The sequence below is a fragment of the Octodon degus genome, unplaced genomic scaffold (genome assembly GCF_000260255.1).
Source record: "Octodon degus isolate 3935 unplaced genomic scaffold, OctDeg1.0 scaffold00016, whole genome shotgun sequence".
Taxonomy (NCBI): domain Eukaryota; kingdom Metazoa; phylum Chordata; class Mammalia; order Rodentia; family Octodontidae; genus Octodon; species Octodon degus.
In genome coordinates, this window is record NW_004524592.1 from 16,365,927 (window position 1) to 16,384,341 (window position 18,415).

An 18,415-nucleotide genomic window follows, 5' to 3' on the forward strand; every position below is an offset into this window, starting at 1 on the left:
ATGAAAGGAATGGTAACTGACTCTAGTCTAACTTACAAAGCCATTTCAAAGACCCTAAGTGGGATATTTGCTTAAATAGAAATAACACAATGGATGACCACTTTCAAGGATGTTCTTGAAGGGTGTTCTATAGGATGTGGGGGTTTGACTAGCATCCAAACACCAATAAACCCCTTCCAATTCTAGGATCCTACAATTGCACAGTTTTCCTAGTAGTTCTGTTATTAAGAAAAAATTAGGTTTTGCCATTACTCCCAGATTATGTCACACAGAAATGAAAATTTTAGCTTCTTACCACTTGTGCTTAAAATATATTTCAACTTTCAAAATATGCTGCAATTCATGGCCATCTTCTTCCTGTTTGTTCCAAGTTGAGACTCTGTCCCTACTTGTAGCTTTGCCAAGCCTGAATATGACCTATTTTAGCTTGTGTGCTCAACTTTATTGGCAATGTTACCAATAATACATAAGATAAGTTCTAAAAAATCTAACCAATGCTACATCCCAAATTCAGAAATAAGTACTTGAACCTCAAATTCCCTTGTTAAACTACAGAAAACTTATTTAACTTATTCAAATGAAAATGACTGGGTATATATACTGCTTGCTCAGTTTTCTCCAAGTGGAGATTTAAATCTGTCATGAAAACAAAATAGATTCAGGTTAAATAATAACATTAAGATGCTACAGAATTATGACTGCATTTACTATCTACCCTGGATTCTTGGCTCTGGATAGAATGACTGTTTTCATGTAGAAGACAATTTAGGCTAAAGAAACACACTTTCCAAAATATTTACTCACATATTTTCCTGGGATTGCTGGAGAGATTAGACATAAAAACAACTTCAAGATTTTGAAGCTTCTAAAAATAGTTGAGTTCTGACAGTAACCAGCAGAAGTGCTCTCACTCATTAGTTTGTTCTACATAATATTATCAGATTATGCAAATAACCTAATCATTATTTCCTATTTTTGAGATACTGTTTCATACAGTATTTAAATATCTATGAATCAAAGCACTATCTAATGGCAGCATGGCAGTGAACAGCAATAAAAACCAGGTCTACAAAAGACAGTTCTGAACATAATTATTTTATATCTTTAATACTGTCTTAAAAGGTCTGTTACTCTTCAACTTAGGCCAGTGTAGTTCAAAATAGAAAATAATTATAGTTGGAAGTTACTCAATCTAAATAGATAATTCCTATAGCAGTATCTTACTCAGAACATATTTTAATTTCAAATATATGTAAAATTTCTCATGAAGTCAGAATATAACATACATTCTAAACAGAAACTGCAGTGTTTTAAGTATCAACATTCAATAAAACCAACACTACATATTACATTGCTTTGAATATAAATCATTTAAGCAAATGAGATATTATTTCCAACTTGTGTTATAAGTGAAAAAATAAGTTTTTATGTGAAATTATAACCAAAATCAACCAGCCAAATGCAAAATTACCACATTATGATACAAATCAAACTCTATTCATAATACATTTATTAGGAATAGGAATGCACATATAATTACAGTTGAGAAACTCAGGCGCCTTCAGTGGAGAGGAATGAGAAAGAAACCCTTATGGATCAGGTACCAATTTTCACTTCAATAATGATAATGCTTACTTTGTTTATTTAAAAAAGTATTTCTTTCACTGAGGATAAACATTTGTTTTTTTTAATGCTGGGGAAAATTTAGGAGCTATTTTTAGAAATCTACTTTTATACAGTTGTATATTGATTAGATATGAAATGAATCATTTTTTTTCTGAGATAGTCAAATCTTTTATCAAATGACTTACCAATTTATTCTTGAAAAGTGATCCTCAGAAAGATAAATATGAGTATGTGCACATATACATATCAAGAGACTATGTCTTTTCATCTGACCCATACTTCTAAGTTCTCTCAATAAAGAGTATTAGTTTTATAACAAATCATCTGTATTGTACTGTTCTCATTCTACTTTTACTTTTAATTATTTCTATAAATACTCAAAACATCTCCAATCTTAAAACCAATTTACATTGGCAGTCTGAGGCTTATTTCAACAACTTTTAAAATATTTTGTTAAAATGTAAAAACTCTGAAATTACAAACAAAAAATTACAATTTATAGTATATAGCTAATTTACTTTTTTTAAAAAAATATTCTGAATTGTTTTTATGCAAGTAATCAAGTGTTACTTTTCAAATGAAAATTCCAGTATAGGTTAAAAGAGGACATACGGTCTTGCTTGCATTTACACATTTTACTCTTTTATGCTGGTACTTCAACAATTTCAAAGATGTCATTGGGTAGAATCACATAGCCTCTCTCTGATACATCGTCTTTCTCCTTCTGGAAGTGCACAACCTCTTTTAACTTTACAAGTTGTCGCTCTTGTCTTCTGCATCGCTGCTGAGCAGTCTTGAGTTTCTTCCTGAGCTTTTCAACTTGCTGTTCCAGTTGATGAATCCTTTTCCTCTGGTGCATTGTATCCTCCACAGTATAGTTGTGGTCACAGAAAACTGAGAGATTATCAGGGGTCTGAAGAGGGGGCATGAGTAATCCGATTGCAGCATCAACCTGGGAAATTGGAGGTGTTGAAGGAGGTGGAGGAAGCTGTTCTTGTGGCTCCAGATCTTCTTTCTAAAACAGTCATACAGAGCATATGTGAATTTATTAACTAAATATAACAACTTGAAAGAACCCTGTGGCATATCAGAAACACTATGAAAATTTCAAAATAAGAAAATAGTTTGTATTTTCTAGTTGAAGTTGAAGGGAGATGCAATCAAAACATTAAATGTTATTTAACTAAATACTAAGCACTTAAAAATGGAGAAAAAAAAATTAGAAATTAAACTGTCATTGAGAAAAGAAAAAGCAAAAGTTGTAAACATACAAGTGGAAATACAGAGTGTTCTTTAAACAAAATACAAAAATAAACTGAATTTCTTAGTGTGAGAATGTTCAATAAACTATACTTTGTATTTCAAAACATGTATCACTGTGGTTGGACACTGTGGCACATGCTTGTAATCTCAGCTACTTAGACCACTGAAGCAGGAAGATTACAAGTTTGCGGCTAGGCTGGGCAACACAACAAGACCATGTCTAAATAAATTGGGTTGGGGTGTAGCTCAGTTGTAGATCAGTTCAATGCCCAGTACCAGGAAAAAAAAAATCACTGTTAAAAGTGGTTATTTAGGGCTGGGGAGATAGCTCAGTAGAATAAGCGCTTGCCTGGCAAGCACAAGGGCCTGAGTTCAATCAGTGGTTCTGCAAAAAAAAAAAAAAAAAAGTGATTATTTACAAGTGATGGGCTCCAGGAGCTCATTTTCTTACCCTTTTGCTGAGTTTTCTAAATTTTCTACAATGAATGTATTAATTTCATACACAGAAAACAACATTGAAAAACACATATTACCTTGTCATGTGGCTCAGTACAAAGAAATATGGTGGGTACAGCGTTCTCTTTCAGTAACTTGTTATTGCACTCCCTCTTAAAGCAGTCTGGAGTAAAGTGCTCCGAACAAATGCTGCTGTACTTGGTGGGCTTAAAGTTTTTTCTTCTAACAGCTGCTTCCCATTGTTTACAAAGACTGGGTCGTGTAAGAGGAAACCTAAGAAAAATAGAATACATTTCTCTGACATTGGTAAAAGTAAATAAAAGTACCCAAATTTTCCAGTTAACTAAAGAACTGTTGTGCATTGATATTAGCATGCTATGGAGTCCTAAAGACTGGATCCCATTATCTAATTGGTTAATATTTAACCTTTTATACTGAGAACACTAAATGGTTCAAATAAATACATATACTATAGGATTAAATTGCATTTGTATTTTTTACACTTGAGCTTAGCCAGAAGGCCAGGAAGTGGTTGTATTTTTTACCAGTAATTTTCTTTGTGTTATACAGAAAAACAACTGCAGCATATTTATACCTATGGCCTGAGGAAACAGACTTCCAGCTCTTTTAGTTAGACTCACTCCAACAAATATTAATGGGCTAAATTTGAATTAATGGGGCCATTCCAGGACCCTTCCTGGAAATCCAGGAATTATTTTTCTTATTTCCAATAAAAATTCTCCTAATCTCCTCTTTTGGTTTGCAAATGCATACCTTGGTGTTTGTAACTTCATTCCTTGGTGTCTGTGGAACCAAAACTAGTACACACAAGTAATATTTGGGGGCCCATCTGGGAAATTAGATTAATAGGAGGTAAGCCCCCAAAGGGAAGTTTTTATTGTTCTTTTCTCTTTTTGCAACATGCTCTTGTTAACTGTGATTTCATTATGAAGATAGAGATTTGTGCTGGTTTTTACAGGATAGTCCTATAGCCTTGTGTCTCTACTGTCATTTTCCTGCAATAGAGCAGATTTAGAGACTATGACTCATATAAAAACACAGGACTTCTTTGACCATGTAAAGGTGACAAGCATGACAACTGTTCTCAAGTCGGAAAGGGCACGTTTTACTGGGGCGGTTTGGCCTGATCCCTTTTCTATACTCATGAAAGGGAATGTTGAGGCTATTCTGTCTCAATTTTCTTTCTGGTTTGATCCTCTGATGAGGAGGCATTTTTAGCTCATGAGGTTCCCACTCTTGATCTGACCTTTGGGGAATGATGATCCTTGGGGAAATTGCTCCATTAATTTATCCAAGCACTGGAGTGCCCGTCATTCTAGTCTTCTGAATACGGGCTGCTTGTCATGACATGCCAGTTGCTGCTGTGCTGTCTCTCAGGTAGATGATTGTTCAAAAAGAAGGGGGTGGTGAATGAAGGCAAGAGAAAGGAAAAGCAATGTTGTGGAACTGTCCTGCTTCAAGGTTGTATATGGTTAGATTTTTGGACTTATGTGTAAACATAAGAATTATATAATTCTTTATGCCTATTTTTAAAAACATATTCTAATTTTTAAATGTTTTTCATCATATTCTACAGGGACTTAAAGTTCAACATATCAATACTTGATGAAAAATATCTGTTCCATGTTATGCCTAAGATATTTGATATTCAGACAGATAGTGAGGTTAAGCTTAACAGCCTAGGTTATGTGGTAATAACAATAAACTTCTCTTCTGGAGGGTTAACAACCTAAGTTTGCAGACCAAAATTAGAGAAAAAGGAGGGCTGCAAGGAAAGTCAACATTTTGACCCTAGTCTTCCAAGGTCAATTAAGACTCAGGACATATGAGAACTTGTACTGTAATGTCATATAACTCGGTAGTGTCCCAAATTTTCTGATCAAGGAGATTACGGGGCCAAAGAGGAAAGTGATCGATGATGTAAAGTGTGCCTAAGGAGAGTCACATGGAGAGAAAACATTCTCTCAGGCTTTCACAGAGAGCACACTGGCCAAACAATGGCCGTGATTCATTCACATGGCTGACAGTGACAAAGGTTCTACAACTTGAGGTACAGGATCTCGGGATAAATCCTGAGGAGATTTCACTGACTTTATCAGACCCAAAAGCTACCACTCTTGTTGCATAGGTCCTGCTTTACCTTGGTCTTAACCATCCAGCAGAAAGTATAAAAACGAAGTATAAGAAGTAAAGCCATGGTGTTACGTTGAACTGTAGGAGACTCAGGTCAACAATTTCTGACATCGCCAGTGAAGCGGAAGACCCAATACTATTATGGACTACTGGACTCTTTTAGAATATTTTGCTGAGTTAACACACCTATAATATTCAAATAACGGAACTAAACAAAAAAGGGGATACAGATGAATGTCCATTTTGTATCTGTGTATTCAAAATGGTCAGGATATATAGTTACATTCTCTTAATGAATAGAGGGATTTGTTCTAATAGTGTTTGTAAATAGGATATTATGTCTGCATCTTGTACAGCAATTAACCACTAGGAAGAATGTATGCAATGTGTTAATTATTGAATCTGTCCTACCAATGTGGTTTGAAACTGTCTCATTGCTATTTGTTTCTCAATAAAATTATGGGGAAAAAAAAAAGAAAAAAAATTTATCCAAGCACATGGGGTGGGAAAAGCCCTCTTTATTCTTTCTCCTACCCTTTTTATTTTTTTAAGAGAGTAATTTTTGCTAAGGATCAAAAACAGACTCATGCTAAAAAGGTTTAAATTCCAATTTGTCTCTTCTTGCCCTCAAGGTCGACCTGAGAACTAGGAAATATCTTCACTAGGAAATATCAGCCTGCCTCCCTACCTTCAAGAATGCAGCCCCAGGCAGGGTGAACTGACAGGTTTTTAAGATATGGCCAAGCCAGCATAGGTGATTATGTAAGCATATCTGAAAATAGCTGTAGAGATCCCCACGGGCATATGGCAGCTTTAGTTGGAATGGACATTAACAGATCCAAGATTTCTTCTCTCTGCCATGACTCCTCTCTCTCTCTTTTTTATTTTTTTTAATGACTCCTCTCTAGAACATGTTGTCAGACTGACAAATGCTAAAGGAGAGCTGGAAGTTACATTTCTGTTATGCAGCTAACACAAAGTCAAAGAGTAAAGCTCATACAATGTCACCAGCAAGAGTGATGTTTTGTCTCTGGCAGTTCTTTTGGCCAACTCCAGCAGCTGTAACTAGCCTTGCTGGGATCGGATCAGAGCTGGAGGACAACCCCATGCTAAGGATGAAACAGGTAAGTGAAAGGGACACCCTCTTCTACTTGATTTTCAGAGCGGCAAACATGAATTCCATGGTTTCTCATGTGATTTTGGAACTCACTGGAACCCACTAGATTAGTTTTATAAGAGAGAGGGAAAATGGCCATAAGTTCCTTATGTTCAAGTATTATTTGCTTTTAGAGACAATCCCAAGCTACTTCAACAATGCAGGCTAAAGCCTAGGTCACTTATGAGTCCACAAGACCTTGCTGAGACTTGGCAGCTCCATCTAAGACATCTTAATCTTAGCTCACCCTCAGAACCTAAGCTGCTGCCCAGGATAAAAGAAGCTTCCACAAGGGGACTACAGCCATTCCAGGAGATAAGCAGGGAAGAATGTGTTCTCCAGTCCATACTCCCTTTTCCTTGACAGATTTAAGGCACACCAAACAGAATTTAGGAAGGTTCTAATGATCCTGAAAGGCAGACAGAGAATTCCAAAGTTTAATACAATCTTCTGATGTATCATGAAAAGATCCTCTCCTTTTAAGTCAATCAACCCCTAATGAAAAATAAGTGGTCTAAACAGACCTCCAAGCAGAGGTCTTTGGAGATGAATTACATAATATTAACTATAGAAGGCCTGAGAAACTACAGCCAGAGGAAAGTCCATTTCCCACAGGGAGTTAAGCTGATTTAAGAAAAAACCTAACTGGACTCTGATAATAATGAGAGCAGGGCTAGGGAGATAGCTCAGTGGCATAAACACCTGCCTGGCAAAAGCAAGGTCCTGAGTTTGATCCCTGGCACCCCCCCAAAAAAAAAGTGAGAGAGAGATAATAAGGATGGAAAACACATACATTTCTAGACCTGTATCATGGAAGGATAAACAGATAATTCCAGGTTAGCTAAACTTATCCTTCTATCTCCAGATGCTGTAAAAAACCAAAACAACCAAAACCCTCCCCCCAAAAAACCCAGATAATTCTTAAGTGTAAATTTCTAACTCAATCTCTCCCAGATATGAGGAGAAAAACTGCAAAAGAAGACATTTGGTTCTGGTAGTTCTTTAGAATCTCTTGACAAGTCAGGGTGGTGGTGCATGCCTATAATCCCAGCACTGAACAGGTTGAAGAAGGAGGATTGTGCTGTGAATTCAAAGCTAGCCTGAACTACAAAGCAAGACTCTGTCTTCTTTTTTTCCCCCTATTTATTTATTTATTTATTTATTTTTTGGTGGCTGGCTCCACCCACCCTGGGGGCAGGGCTGGCATAGCATGTGGTGTTGGGGATTGAACCACGGTTTTTGAGCTTTGCCTATGCTTGCCTAAGCAGGAGCTTTAGACCACTGAGCTATCTCATGGCCCAGGACTGTCTTCAAAACAAAACAAAACAAAACAAAGCAAAACAGGAATCACTGGTCAAACTAGCCACAGAAGTCTTTTATAACTGAGAGGAGGGCAAGGAGAAGGAAAATGACATCAGAGGAAAACATCTGCACAGTGGCCAACCCTCAAGGAGGGAGTAGATATTAATTTCAATTTTGGAGCTATTATTTCTGCTCTTTCCAGTCCTGAACTGCCTTCTTCAGTAAGTACAACTATTAGGGGTGTGATGGAAAACTTACAGTCAAGTATTTCGCATAACCCCTTCACTGTAGTTGGGATGTTTTTTTTTCTCTTTGCTTTTGTGATTCTTCTTGCCATTCATTTTTTATAAGAGATCTCTGTTAATTGATGACCTATAGAAACAGTTCGGCCTAGTCTGGTTTTAATTACAAACCTAAACAAAAAGAGTTATTGCAGTGCAACTTGGCCAAAACATCTTAAAGCCCACTCCGATTTAAATTGTTTTATATGTGTATGTCCATCAGTCTGTTTAATCTGTGTTAATAACTCCTTAGAGTGAACTGCTCAGCAGTCTAAAGTGCCTGCTTAGGCAGGCTTAGGCAATGTGCTGGGACTGGTGTTCGATCCCTGGCACCACATGCTGTGCCAGCCCCGCCTGTATGACAGGCTGAGTTGGCCAAAAATACACCCCCTCCAAAAACAAAACAAAACAAAACAAAAAAAACCCCAACTAGTTAGAACACATACTATACCTTAAAATTTTTTTTTGTTGTTGTTTTGGAGTTCAACAACTTTTTTTGGCCTATATTTACTTTTCTGTGGAAAACTATTATTCAGAATAGCTACATTCAAAGCATTACAAAATAAGGGCCATTAGCACTTAAAGGCTGATAACACAAAGGTTACGTATGATTAAGCTAAATGTATGCTTTTGTTAGCTTTCAGATATAATCCTCCATGGGCCGGGGAAATGGCTCAGTGCAATAAGTGCTTCCCTGGCAAGCGCAAGGGTCTGAGTTCAATCCCCGGTTCGGCCAAAAACAACAACAAAAAAAAACCAGATATAATCCTCCAAAAGTTCTACCTAAATTGGCTAGTAGATGGGTGGACGCTCATGATATTACTTTGAAAGCCTGTGGCTCACATAACTTAACAGTAGACTCATTTAAATCAGCTGGTAAGAATAAAGATATTTTAAAGTTTGTGACATTTCCATACAAGTTGTTTGATAACCAAGATAATGAAAAAAAGTTTTATAAGTGCAATATCTACTATTGTCTATGTACAATAACTTATGAGTTCTTCCTTGGTCAAGGATAATATATAAATAGCATAAAAGTCTAATAGTGCCATACTCTGAGTTATTAGATAAGTTACTACAATATACTCAAGTTGGTTATAATTAAAAGGTTAAGCCTTGTATGTTTAAACAACCAGGTTTTATTAAAAACACTCGGTTAAATTTAAAAAACTAGGTTAAAAGGAAAGTTTCCATAATTCTACTAAGATAGCTTCTCATGTTTTATATTATTAGATTTTTGATCAATTAAATTCTGAGTTTTAAATGTTGAAAGTTATTTAAGTATTGGGGCTTGTGAGATAGCTCAGTGGTCTAAAGTGCCTGCTTAGGCAAGCTTAGGTAAAGCACAGGTACCTCAGATCAATCCCTGGCAACATATGCTGTGCCAGCCCTGCCCCCAGGGTGGGCTGAGCTGGCCACTAAAAAAAAAATTTAAGCATTGACTTGTAAAATATTTTCAATAATCAATTTATGATAGGCTAAACAGTTATTTTAGTCTATGATATAATTTTATATCTGAGAGTAGAGATACATCTAAAAACAAGATATGCCGAGTCTAAGCTTTAAAGTTAAATTTATAAAATTAAAAAAGTAGTAAGTGCTCTCTTTTAAACAAAATACCTTAAGACATTTAAAAAAAAAAAAAAAAAGCAAAATTTGGCTTCTCTTAATTTGGTCCTGCCCTCTAAAATTGGATCTATTTGCTTTGATTAAATAAATACTTTGTTATTATATAAATGAGTTATATATTGAATGATAGCTCTATTGGTGGTCATAAAAACCATTTCCTAAATTTGTAAGTGCTCTAAAGATGTCCTTTAATTCTTGTAAGTGCAGTTATGCACTGTAAAATCTATTAAAAGAATATAAATTTTGCCTTAATAAAAATTAAATATGTACAAAGATTTCTATATATATAGCTATCACACTAATTATTGCCAACCTCAGGTATATGAATGTATTTATGTTTCCCAAGTGAATAGGTCCTCAAAGATACAAAACTGAAAAAAAATCAGACAGTAACTCCTAGGCTAAAGTTATCTATGATGGTAAACTTTCAGACTCAGACTCTGGCTTTCTGTTACTTGTTTTCCAGGTACTTGTGATGAACCGAACATGCTAATCCAACATAAGCCAGCCAGCCAGATGATACAGATATATTTTCAGACTTATGTTTGCATGATTGTTATATAATTGTGTTACACTAGTTAGAGGTACCTAAACACTGGAGTCCAGACAATAGCAGTCCAATGATTAGAAACTAGGCACTAATAATATGAAAGCACATCTATGAACAAGTACATTTCACTTATATGTCACTCCGGTAACAAAGGGTTGTTAAAAGATACCAAATTTAGGTTCTTGTTCCCCTTCCTCCTCCTCCTCCTTCTTCTTTTTGGTACTGAGGTTTGAACTCAGTACCTTGCGCTTGCCAGGCAGGCACTTCAGCTTCTGAGCTATCTCCCTGGCCCAGTAAAATATTCTTTATGTCACTCAGTATTTTGTAATTAGATAAAGGTTAACTGATTAAAAAGTTGTTTTATACTAAAAAGGAGATTTAAATGTTTCAAAGACAGTAACAAAAACTTCAGGGTTCTGGTGACCATGACAGATAAAAAAATAGCAATTCTCTGGTCATTATTTATATTTCATGGTGCTTGATACGTACATAAAATAGTTAAACCAACAGCTTCTACTACAATACTGGTGTAACTGATCTAACAACTGACGTCTGGAGACCAAAGCTAAGAAAGGATAACTGGGTTAACATGTCAGTCAATAGATTGACCCTGGCCCTCCAATGTTAACAAAGGAACAGGACATGAAGGACCTTTCTTTTTTTTTTTTTAATTTAGGACAGGGTGTACAGGGTCTCACTGCGTAGATCGGACTTGTAGTGATCCTCCCATTTACTGCCTCCCAAGCGCTGGGATTACTGGCGTGTGCTACCATGCCCAGTCTCAATCACCGGCAGGGCAAATGAGGGACCTTTCTACAAGATCCTACAACTCTGAAGAGTCACCTGACCTCCTGAGCAGGGAAATTATTGGACCCCAGAGAACAGAGTCAACTACTGTACACTGCTTAAAGGAGGGCAACTAAAAAGAACACATCCTGTGCTTCTACAAGAAGCCACAAGGTCAAGCAAGTCTATAACCCATCCTGGTGAATGACACTGACAGTGGAGATAAAAGATTCCATACATGGTTCTGAAATTAACCCCCGAAGAACCTTAACTACTGTGACATGCATAGCAACAGATTAATTTTGATCAACACAGGTCTCACTTTAACTTAGTCTTAAAACACACAGCAGAAAGCGTAATAAAAAAAATAGTAAATAGGTTAGACATGGAAAGGGGTCTCCAATTATTATAACTCGTTAGCAGCCTCTAGTTTAACCTGTAGTTGACCACTATTATAGTTTAATGAGACCAGAAAGTCATAATAGCAACTATAGAAGCTCAACAAGAGTCTTTAAATTGTTTCAAAACCAGAGCTCAGCTAAATCTAGCAGCACTTATGTACTAATAAATAAAACTTGTCTTTCTTTTCCTATTTTCCCTTCTCCTCTTCCCTTCTCTCCCCTTCTCCTCTCCCTCCTTCCCTCTCTGTTTCTTTCGTCTTTTTGAGACAAGGTCTCACTATGCAGTTCAAGCTGGCCAAGAGCTCACTTTGTTGCCCAACTTGTGTACATCACCACACCCGACTACAACTTGTCTTTAGATAAACAACTGACATCAGGTGAAGAAAGATCTTAAAACAAAATAAATGTCAGACTTATAACCTCCATAAATAGGCAGGTTTAGGACACTGGTAATTACAATCCCCATTCTAGTCCCTTAAAAATAGTGTCTAACCTTGGAGCCTACCCCAATTTGTCTTTTCATTCTTGTTCTTATGTTTGGGCCATGAATTCTTTATTTCCTGATAAAATTTGTGTCTTCTCGCTTACAGGCTGTCAAACTCAAATGGTCACACAAATGAAGCCAACAGTGAATGTGCTGGACTCCTTTGCTGGGGTCAACTAGATTGATCCTCTAAACAGAGTCCATAATTGTTAGACCTTAACATGACTTCTGTCCAAGTCAGATCTCTGGACAAAGTTTGTGCCCCTACATCAACTCCTTTCAGCATGAACAGTTAGATTTGGTCTTCTGCTGTTCTCCCTTAGCAGCAGTTAAAGGTAGTTTGTCATAGGGGTGAAATGTAGAAAAATTTATTTGGTTACCTTATGAGTAAGGCAGAGTAGGGTATCCAGCCAAACTGATAAAAATGAAGCATAGCTAGTGAACCAGGAACTCAGACAAAGAATGAATTTCCTCTGACAGCACGGAATGCAGCTTATCTCCTAATAATGGGAGGTGCAGCCACTTTCTATTAAATCCCTAAATTTCAAGGAAATTATAATGCAAATTAACCAGGTCCTTCTGAGAGCCATTTCCTGTGCACACTAGAAGTTGTAGAACTGGGTTAAAAGCTCAAGTTCCAAATGGTGTTTTTAAATTCACAGAGCCACCTGTGCTAGGTGACCATAAACTCTGCATATATACAATTAGCTGTAATTCAGGGGGCCATATGGCCACCTCATTTGGAAATGCAGGAGAAAGTCCAGGAGCTAGGCTTTTCCTTCCAAAAAAACTCTCCAAACCTCCAAAAATGTTTCAATTAATGAATCTGTAGGCAAACAGTGATAAAGAAATTACTTTCTCTCTTTAGTGCGCCATGCCTATTTGGGCCAGGTTCATTAGTTAGGAGTTTAAGTTTATTATTCTACTTCTCCAGGTCAAAGACTTAGCAAACTGAAGGGATTAAAAGACAAAGAAGGAAATTTTCAATCTATTCTCCAGTTTCTCACAAGTATGCTGGATACAGACTTTGCTATTATCATGAAAATTTAGCCAATTCTTTACAATAGTCCCTTTTCTTTGCACAGCAAGCTCTCCTAGAAAATCCTTGCTGGAAATGGCCTTAGAAGGTGCAAACTAAGATAGCAATCTCTTGTAAAATTCAGTATCTAGGGAGCCTCCTGGACCAAGGACTACAAATTCTCTGTTGTGAGGTTTGTTACGATCTTTCCACCTACTTCCTCTAAAACTGTTCTTTTAGTTAAATAACATGGAGGTTGGACCTTTTGATTCAGGCAGCCTTTTAACATTCAGCTGAAACATAATATTCTGATATTTGTGTATCAATCTTAATTACTGATACACACAATATCCCTAAGTACCAACACCCAGGATATCTCACTATGCTTCGTGCACTTTTATTTCTGTAGGCCCACCTCTCATTATATCTAACATACAAAATGCATCTACCTCCCCTATTAAACAGCTCTTCACCCAAAACAATGAAAGAATAAAATTTTTCTTTTCTAACTATTTCCCTATAAATAATCTGTAAAATTTACTACTAGGTTTGAATTCTTAAGTATGAGTCACATATAGTCAAAGAATTCTTGCAAACACTTTGTAGACCATTTTTCATTAAGTAATTTTAATTTGGAATTTTCTTTCCCTATTTTCAAGAGTCTTTTTTCACCCTAGGAATCTAACCTGCCGTAACTCTTGGATAAAATAGGGATAAGTTCATAATTGCTCACATCAACCCGTATAATGCCCCACTGGGACTGTTACTAGTATTCATGTTATCAATGATGAGTGCTCAGACAGAGATTCATTTTATCTATACCAGAAAGCTCCTCTAAAACCTAACGATTCTTGAAGATAAATGATTAGAATTTGGGTTCAAACATTAAGTTCATTCTTTTCACGCCTCCTACCCACAGCGACAACAAAAACAGCGTCTTCTATCGGCTTATGATCTTTGTTTCTATTTCAAATTGACCCGTAATTTCTAAGAAGTCCAGAGGGTCGAGTGGTGCTGAGAACAGCAGCGACCAGCAGAAGCCCGCGGAGCGCCGCGCGACCCGGCTGAAAGCCGGTCCAGAACCCGAGCCCGAGGCCCCGCCCCCCGCGTCAGCGGCCGCGCGGACACGCGCCTGGCTCGCCCCGCCCCGCCCCGCCCGGCCGCGCGCTCTCAGCCTAGCGGAGGCCACCCTGCTAGCCGCGAGGTTTACTCACTTGTGGAAAGAAACAGGTTTATCTTTATCATATCGGTTCTTGCAGCCGTAGGCGGAGCAGGACTGCACCATTCTTGTGGATCTCAAGTCACTTCACTTCTGCTGCCCTAGAAGGCAGGTAAAGGTGCTTTCCGTGTCGCTGCGCTCGACTTTGAGACTCTTGTCTCTTCTGTAGGTTTTCGTGAATTGTTACAGGGATGGTAGCCACACTCGAGAGTGACTACTTTGCTCGTTTTGTTGTTTGCATTAGCGGAAGAACCACAACCATCACCCGTCTCCCATCTCTAAGATGGCGGAGGCAGCTTCAACCTCACCTCTCGCGAGAAGTTCTCCAACGTCTCTGATTAGCTCAGAGATCAGAGGTAACGTTTCCTGCAAAGCACACCATTGGCTGAGGCCAGTCGGGTCCCCGCCGTGCTTAGCGTTGCGGGAGTGGGCGGGGCTTTCGAGGTCTGGTTGCGAGAAAGGGTGTATTTGTGCAAGGAGTCAAGGTAGAAGGCGGAATTCCGGGGCGGGCTTTGGCGCCCCTTGGTGTTCCGCGGATTTGGTCTGTGTGTAGTTTTCCTTTTGGGGCTCAGCGTGGTAAACAGGGAAACCGATGTGCACTTGAAATTGTATTTGTACCCATTTCTTTAAACTGGTGTAATAGATGATGTATGATTTACAAAATTTTGTGGATCAGCTCCTCAGAGTGCTAATCTTTATCTCATCTGTCTCCAGGTAGACCCACAGGGGCGAGCATTTTAGCAAGAAGACAAGACAGTCATGTGCTGCGAGGCCGAAGCGAAATTGCGAGTGATTTTCTTAAGTGAAACCACCGGTGGATAGTCTGCTTCCCTGCCCCTCTCGCGTAGATCCCAGCCTGGAGGGTGGACTGTTGAATAATTCGGTGGACTCTGTACTGCACTGTTCTGCTTCCTTAAATGTTGACGTTTCCCTCTGGATTCTAACTTTTGCCTTTCTTACAGCACCTGGTCCCTTGAACTCAAGTGCCATGATTTCTTAAGTGTTTTACTTCCACGAAAATATGTTCTCTCTTTTTGAGACAGATTCTCAGTGTGTAGTGCAGGCTGGCTTTGAGCTGACTTGTGTAGCCCAGTTTTGTGGCCTCAAACTCAGAGGATCCTTCTGCCTCAGCTTCCTCTGTACAAGGATTACTGGTCTGTGCTACCACAACAGCCCATAAATGTACTGACCAGAATTTTCATCTGGATTAACTGTTCAACAGCTGCCTAGACCAGAAACCTTGGAATCATCTATTTTTCACCTTGAAAACCCCTTATGACTATGTTTCTTTTATAGAATAGAATACCTCTTAACTCTCTCATCAGCATTCTCATCAGGCCCTCATGGTTAGCTGGAGAACAAATACAAGATGAGGTTAGAGAGGAACAAGGCCATTTGACTAAAATGGAGAATAGGGTTCTTGTGTATGTGGTGCTGGAGATCAAACCCAGGGCTTTGTGTGTGCTAAGGAAGCATTCTACCATTGAGCTATGTATCCAGAATAGTCTTTTAAGAAAAGTAGCACACGTTTTAAAATGATCGTTCTCAGGAAGGTGTGGTTCTGAGGGTTGGGGAGATAGCTCAGTAGAATAAGCTCTTGCCTGGCAAACGCAAGGGCCTGGGTTCAATCCCCGGTTCCACTAAATAAATAAAAGGAAGGTGTGGTTCTGCTTACCTGTGACCCCACTGTTCAGAAAGCTGAGACAAAAGCTCTAAGTTATGTCAAAAAGCTGGGGAAAAAATTTTCTCTGTTGCCTTTAGATACCTTGGGACAGTTAGGGCTGGTCATCTGGTTTATGTGGTGGTAACAATGAAAGAGTAAGTGATCTTGCCTTGTCCTGGTTTTGCTTTTATTTATTAAGCCACTACTGTGGTAGGCATTATGCTAGATCTGGGAGTACACTGGTAAAACATTTAAGTGTGTATAAACCTGAGTTCATTGCCTCCCCAGACAGTGATCGGGAGCACAGAAGGAGAAATTCAGAGTATTTGTTAGAAATAAGAAGCTCTTAGATAACCACCAAGAGGGGAAAGAAGTCCAAAGTCCAACATGCTTATTTTGTTTGTCATGACCCATTTATATAGGTTTTTGTAGGAAGGTGGTTTTCAAAGGTATAGTTAAAAAAGGAATTGGTTATCATGTAATGTGTGAAGGTATGTAAGAGCTGTTAATTTAGCATACTCTAGTAAGTTTCCTTCCTAGGAGGAGAGATCTATCCTCTATTCTTTTCCTTTTTATTCCTTTTTCTTGTGTTTTATGTTTCTAAGCTTAATTGGCTGCCTGATTAACAGCTGCTTAAATCAGCTCTTTTGGTTGCAGCTCTTTAGGATAAGGTTGCTCAGCCTACTCATAATAACTCCTGTGTTAGGAAAAGTAACACAGATTCCATCTTCATAAGGTTTATAGTCTACTGAGTGGAAGACAAGAACAAAATAAAATAACATTGTATTAAGGTGCCTAGATACATCAGAAATGCTGTCAGGGTGGACAGAGCAGAAGTGTCACTATGTAGAGCCTTGCTTAGTTTTTCACATAGACATGTTAATTGCTTCAGTATTTACTGCAATAATTTGTTAGTCCTATATTTAGTCTATCTCATTCCTTTACTACATAGGATATAGGATACCAAGACGAATCATGAAAGTAGTTTTCAGGATTTATAAGGCACAGTTTTCACAGCATCAACTTCCAGACGACTGGAAGTAAACAGTGCCTATAGATCTCCAGCCATTGTTATAGGTCTGTACTCACCTTGGGTTTCAGGAAAAAGCACTGACTTGTAGATCATGCTTGATACCATCTCAGTGAGGAGGGACAGTTGCTCCATATAGGAATCAGGGTACCCCCATCCCAACCAAGAACAATCATCTCATGGGAACTAATTGTCCTTCAAGCTGTAAAGATCCCGCCTGAGTTACAAAGCCAGCACTCAGATGACTGACCAAACCCTGGCTCACCTTAGCAAATTCATAAAAGTCTTTTGCCTCTGTCCTTTGTGAGGTACCAGTCTAAACTTCCATCAGTGAGACTCTTCCAGTTGCAGAAGATAGTAGTAGCTTGGACCAATGTGGTATCGGAGTGGTGGGATTTTTAGATACATAGGTGGTAAAAATGCTAGGATTTGCTGATCAGTATTATGTGAGTCTAGCTATCAAGGGTCATTTGAGCTTGATTTTCTAGCTTAAATGTTTGACTTGAGCATTTAGATGGATGGTGAAGGTATGGGCCATTACTTGACTTGCAAATGAACTAAAAGAATAAAAGCTACTTATCTCAACAGAAAATTTGGAAGGGGAAGACTTAGGAAACTGGGTAATTGTGGTTACAATATTGTAGAAAGACTGAAGAGAGTATAAAGAAGTCCTACAGCTTGAGAATGCAAACTGAAGGAGCAGCAGGACTATTAGCCAGTGTGGCCTGCTGATTTTTTTTTTAAATTTTATTTATTTATTTATGTGTGTGTGTGTGTGTGTGTGTGTGTGGCCAGCTCAGCCCACCAGGGGGCGGGCTGGCTGGCATGTGGTGCTGGGGGATTGAACTGTGGTCCCTGTGCTTTGCTAAGCTTGTTCTAAGTAGGTGCTTTAGACCACTGAGCCATCTCACCAGCCCTGATTTTTTAATTACTAATCTAGAATGAAACCAGTCAATTCAGTTGTCCCATGGCTGGATTTCTCTGCTAAATTCTTTTTTTTTTCTTTTCTAAATTAATTAATTAATTAATTAATTTATTGTGTGTGTGTGTGCGCGCACGTGCGTGTGGCCAGCTCAGCCCACCAGGGGGCGGGCTGGCTGGCATGTGGTGCTGGGGGATTGAACCGTGGTCCTTGGGCTTCAGACTTTGCTAAGCATGTTCTAAGTAGGTGCTTTAGACCACTGAGCCATCTCACCAGCCCCATCTGCTAAATTCTTTTTCTTTCTCCTTCACATTCCCATGTGTATCTGTGTGTGTGTGTGTGTTGGGTGGGGTAACTGGGCCTTGAATTCAGGTCCTCTGGACTAAGCCACATGCCCAAACTTGTGATTCTTCTGCCTCAGCCTCCCAGAGTGCTGGAATTACAGGCATGCTTACCATGCCTGGCTCTGATGTAT

General features: G+C 38.4%; 1 protein-coding gene and 1 long non-coding RNA gene across 2 annotated transcripts; one reads left to right on the top strand and one right to left on the bottom strand.

Moving 5' to 3' along the window:
* Positions 1-1,090: 1,090 nt before the first annotated feature.
* On the bottom strand, positions 1,091-14,399 carry Thap1 (THAP domain containing 1). Its single transcript, XM_004626666.2, has 3 exons — positions 14,321-14,399; positions 3,423-3,618; positions 1,091-2,641 (listed from the first exon to the last, which is right to left on the bottom strand). The coding sequence occupies exons 1-3, from the start codon at positions 14,389-14,391 to the stop codon at positions 2,270-2,272; spliced, it is 639 nt and encodes a 212-aa protein (XP_004626723.1). The 5' UTR covers positions 14,392-14,399; the 3' UTR covers positions 1,091-2,269.
* LOC111815424 lies at positions 14,316-15,369 on the top strand. Its single transcript, XR_002820111.1, has 3 exons — positions 14,316-14,437; positions 14,570-14,681; positions 15,040-15,369. It is a non-coding gene; the product is annotated as an uncharacterized LOC111815424 (long non-coding RNA).
* Positions 15,370-18,415: the final 3,046 nt, after the last annotated feature.